This window comes from Cicer arietinum, chromosome 5 (assembly GCF_000331145.2).
Source record: "Cicer arietinum cultivar CDC Frontier isolate Library 1 chromosome 5, Cicar.CDCFrontier_v2.0, whole genome shotgun sequence".
NCBI classification, from domain to species: Eukaryota; Viridiplantae; Streptophyta; class Magnoliopsida; order Fabales; family Fabaceae; genus Cicer; species Cicer arietinum.
Window position 1 is genome coordinate 34966213 of NC_021164.2, and position 4897 is coordinate 34971109.

General features: G+C 34.0%; 1 protein-coding gene across 1 annotated transcript; it reads right to left on the reverse strand.

Annotated features, from left to right (window-relative positions):
* Window positions 1-1394: 1394 nt before the first annotated feature.
* On the reverse strand, window positions 1395-3896 carry LOC140920429 (uncharacterized). The gene is made up of 2 exons (XM_073368702.1): window positions 3285-3896; window positions 1395-1565 (listed from the first exon to the last, which is right to left on the reverse strand). Exons 1-2 carry the CDS (start codon window positions 3894-3896, stop codon window positions 1395-1397), a joined length of 783 nt encoding a protein of 260 aa, XP_073224803.1.
* Window positions 3897-4897: the final 1001 nt, after the last annotated feature.

Below are 4897 nucleotides of genomic sequence, written 5' to 3' on the forward strand. Positions count from 1 at the left end.
GATATGTTATGTGGGTTGCTCTGTTCAATGTTTGGTTTAGGTTTCATCTTCTCTATTTTCTTTATTGCGTTTTTTTTTTCCTTTGATGCTTGCTCTAGTTCGTTTCATTTTGCTTTTCGTTTCTTGTTCGCTTTATTGCGATTTTTTGCCTTTGATGCTTGCTCTCCTTACTAATTATCATAGCGGAACATTATTTGTATCTTTGATATGTTGTAGGAACTAGGAAATACAATACCTTTAATTTTTTATGTTGATTATACTTTTTCTATGCCTTGATACAGTTGTTGCTCACATCTTGAAACTTAATTATCAAACAAGGATTGGTTGCAAACTTCAATTGAAGATTGTTAGACATGTTCCTAATATTCGTCTCAACTTGAGTTTGGTGAAAGTCTTGGCTATTAAGGGTTTCACACTTACTTTGGTCATGGTATATGTAAAATTACCAAATGGTTTTAGTGGTAGCAAAGTTTTACTTCTCTCTACAGGATGTATGTGAAACTATGCAAAGAGGAGGTGAATGCAACTAAAGACGACTCTTCTGATTTATGGGACATGCATCTTGGCCACTTGAGTGAGAAAGGCCTCAACATACTTGTAGAGGAAATTTTTATTTCAGTAAAAGGTACGCCTCTAAAATCTTGAACTCATTGTTTTGCTGGAAAACAACATAGAGTTTCTTTTCATAATATTGGTCCTCCTATGAGGCAAATCTTCTTGATTTAGTTCATAGTGATGTTTGTATGATGGATAGTAAATCTCTTGGTGGTGAATTATATTTTGTTACTTTTATTCAAACCACTCTAGAAAAGTGTGGACTTTTTCTTTGAAATCTAAAGTACAGGTACTTGGAGTCTTCAAGCATTTTCATGCAAGTATTGAAAAGGAAAATGGATGAAAATGGAAATGTATTTGATTAGATAATGATGGTGAATACATATATCTATTTAAAGATTATGGTACCTAACATGAAATTAGGCTTGAGAAGGCAGTTCTAAAGACATCTCAACATAATGATGTTACAGAGAGAATGAATCGTATGGTTATTGATACAATCAGGTGTATGCTCTCTCATGCAAAAAATTTGAAATTCTTTTGGGGTGAAACAATGAAAACTATAGTGGATTTGATCAATCTTTCTCCTTCAATTCCACTTTATGGTGATTTTCCAAATAGAGTTTGGACATGGAAAGATGTCTCTTATCGTCATTTGAGTGTGTTTGGTTGCAGATATTTTTTTTCACGTACCAAGATATGAGAGGCCCAAGCTTGATAGAAAATCCAAACATTGTATTTTTGCGGTTATGGTGATGAAGAATTTGGTTATAGAATGTAGAATTCGATTGACGAGAAAATTATTAGAAATCGAGATGTGATATTTCTTGAAGAGAAAACTATTGAAGACTTTGATAAAGCTGAGAAACATAAACCAAATTCCAAAAGTTGCATTGGGGTTGTGCAATTGACCCTTGCTGAACCTTCTGTTGATGGAGGAGATATATAGGTAGATGATGAAAATAAAACTGAAGATCATGTTCCTCACCATGATGAGCCAATTCCATCGACTGAACCACAATTAAGAAGGTCTAATATAGAACATCAATATTCCCAAATATATCTGCCACATGAGTATGTGATGATCACTCATAGTAGAGATCCAAAGTGCTACCAAAATGCCATTACAAATGTTGGTAAGGAAAAAAGGTTGAAGGTCATGTAAGAATAAATGAATTCCTAGCATGACATAAAAATAAATTCTTAACTAAAAGTAATTTTATATAAATTAATTTTAAAAATATTTTAAAATTAATAATTGAAATTTTATTTTTTTTATTAATTAAAAATTTATTATTATGATATATATATATATATATATATTAAATATTAATAAATAAATAATTTTGAATTGTTTACTTAAGAATATTAATTACTAAATAATTTAAATTTTATATAAATTATTTCTTTTAAACTTTTAATATTATTTATTTTAAATTATAAGAATAAACTATAAAGGGTAAAAAAAAGATTTTATCTACTATAATAAAGATAAAATTACAAAAAAAAAAAAAATTATTATAAGCTATGCAATATAAGCTCAAAAGCTACTTAAAGTAACTTTTGAGTGAATAATTGAATTTTTAGAAAGCTCATAAATGATTTTTTTTATTTGGTAAAAATTGAGAAATTTTCAAAAAAATGTGAAAAAAAAAACAAAAATAATTTTTTTTTTTAAGTTTCTGAAATTTGAAAGAAAATTTATTTTAAAATTTTTCAGAAATTTTTTAAACAGAAAAGAACGTTTTAAACAAAAAATAAAATGTGTTTCTAGTCTAAAATTTTTTTAAGAGAAAAAAAGAATTTTTTTTAAAATTTAAAGAATATATTTGGACAATTTATTTTTACAATCATTTAGTTGTATTATTAAATTTAAATTGCATATCATCATGATTTTCCATATTATCATGTATACATCATTTTTTATGTTTAGCAACTATTGACATATCACTGAAGGTGCAAAATCGCCTATTATCCAATCCTAAAAGGTAGAATTTGAATTTTCTACATCATTATTCATTGCCCTAGTTTGTAGGTGATGTCTTAAAAATTCCCCTTTTTGTTGCAGCGATGCATGACACGTGTGCGTGATGACAAGATGAGAATGGTCTTTATAGTGTCCATTCACCCTATCGTTTCTTTATGACAAACTTGATGGATAATTCAGAGTTGAAAGTATATGGTGATTGGAGCAGGTTATGGAGTTTGGCGATACCTGCAAAGGTGAAAAACTGTGTGGTGGGTGGCTTATAATTGTGTTCCAACTTGAGCTACATTATGTGACACAGGTGTTCAAGTGGTGAATTAGTTTTGGTGGTTTAATAGTGTAAGTATAGAAGTACTGTTAGAACTGGAATGTAAAACTGAAGGTAAATGAATAGAAAAGAAGAAAGGAAGAAAATCAAGAAGGGTTTCTCTCAAGAATGTATTATTGGAACTAACATAAATGAATAGAGTAGCAGTTACAGGATTACTAACTGAATTGCCCTGCAATTCAGTCCCAACCAATTAACTCTCTAACTGCCTCCTTATTGAAGACTAAGCTTCTATTATTTATACTAACAATCCTAACTAATTCAGTTAGGATTTACAGCTGACACATCTCAGTAATTAACATGACTAACAACCTAGCAATTAAGTTTGGTTCCTTCTCTCATACACCTTCCTAATAGGAAGCCTTGCTTGACTAGCAATCCTATCAATACCCCCCCCCCCTCTAAAAATACTACCTTGTCCTCAAGGGGAAAAGACGGAAAAACCTCCGTCTTGGAAGCTCGCTCCCAAGAGTTATCACATGATGGCAAATGAACCCATTTCACCAAAATCTCCATATTGCCTCCAACATCAGTCCTCCACTGCAATATATCTTCTAGCTGTACAGCCATTTCAAGCTCCTCAGTCAACATTGCTGGCAAGGTCTGAGTTGAATGTTGCGGTTTCAAGGCCTTCTTAAGCCATGAAACATGGAACATCGGATGAACTTTAGTTTCAAGAGGCAGATTTAGCTTGTAAGCCACCTCCCCCACGCGACTTAGAGTCTGAAAAAGGCCATAATACTTAGGATCCAATTTAGCATATGGTCTATCAACCAAGGACTTGAATTTGTAAGGCTGAAGTTTCAAGAAAACCCACTCCCCAACATCAAAATTCACCAACCGCCGGTGCTTATTTGCTTGTGCCCGCATCTGATCTTGAGATTTCAGCAAATTCTGTCGCAAATCAGCAAGTAAATCATCTCGTTGCTGGGCCAACTTATTGACATCATCCAACCTTGATGGAAGGGTGCTGCTCTTAATCAACAACGGAGGGTCTCTTCCATATAAAGCTTTAAAAGGTGTCATTCTAGCAGAGATATTATAGTTATTGTTAAACCAGAACTCAGCCCAATGCACCCAATTCACCCAAGTCTTGGGCTTAGGCCCAACAAAGCACCTAAGATAGGTCTCTAAGCACCGATTTGCAACTTTGGTTTAACCATCCGTTTTTTGATAGTGTGGATACTTATAAGGTCGTAGATTAGGTATCTTAGCCCCCTCCTTCAAATGAATTGCATGATCTAACCTCCCTTGGGGTGGAAGACCTCGAGGATCCACAAAAACCTCAGAATACTACTGAAGAACCTCTGAAACAACTTCAGGTATGATTGAAACCTCTGATGGTTTCTGCTCTGCCGAATCGTACTGAATCAACAAGCCTTCCCCTTCTTCCTTCAAAATTTGCATGAAGGCTCCATAAGAAAATTCAGTCTTAGTTAAAGAAGGATCACCAACCAAAGTAATCAACTTGCCATCTTTAGACAAGGTAAGATCCAGCTTGCCAAAGTTGGTTTTGACCTCTCCCAAACCAGAGAGCCAATCCAAACCCAACACCAAGTCCACCCCTTGCAGAGAGAACAAATAAAAGTCTTCCCTAATCTCCTTTCCTTGCAACTGCAAACTCAACTTGCGACACTTTCCCTTACATTTCACCTTATGACCATCCCCCACTTCCACCATGTAAGAAGGAGTATCTTCCACCAGCAAACTCAGGTTCCGAACTACTTCATGAGAAATGAAGCTATGAGAAGCTCCACAATCTATGAGTACCACAACAGAGTAGTTTTGAACTACCCTTTATATCTTCCAAGAATTTGTGGAAGTCAGTCCAGCCATTGAACAAAGAGACAATTGAAGAGAATTGAAAGTTTCTACCTCATGAGACTCAGCATCATTTTCCTCCTCCTCGTCTTCTTCTAAAATAATCATACGAAACTGCTTATTCTTGCATTTATGGTCTCTATGATATGGCTCATCACATCTGAAACAGAGTCCCTTCTGCCTTTTGTCTCTCATCTCAGCCCCGG

Bases quoted from the DNA above. Each gene is read 5' to 3' on its own strand.
- LOC140920429 (XM_073368702.1), bottom strand. From the start codon at position 3,896: ATGACACCTTTTAAAGCTTTATATGGAAGAGACCCTCCGTTGTTGATT. The intron at 1,566-3,284 runs GTAGTATTTTTA...ATTGTGGTTCAG, and splicing joins CTTTTCCCCTTGAGGACAAG to TCGATGGAATTGGCTCATCA.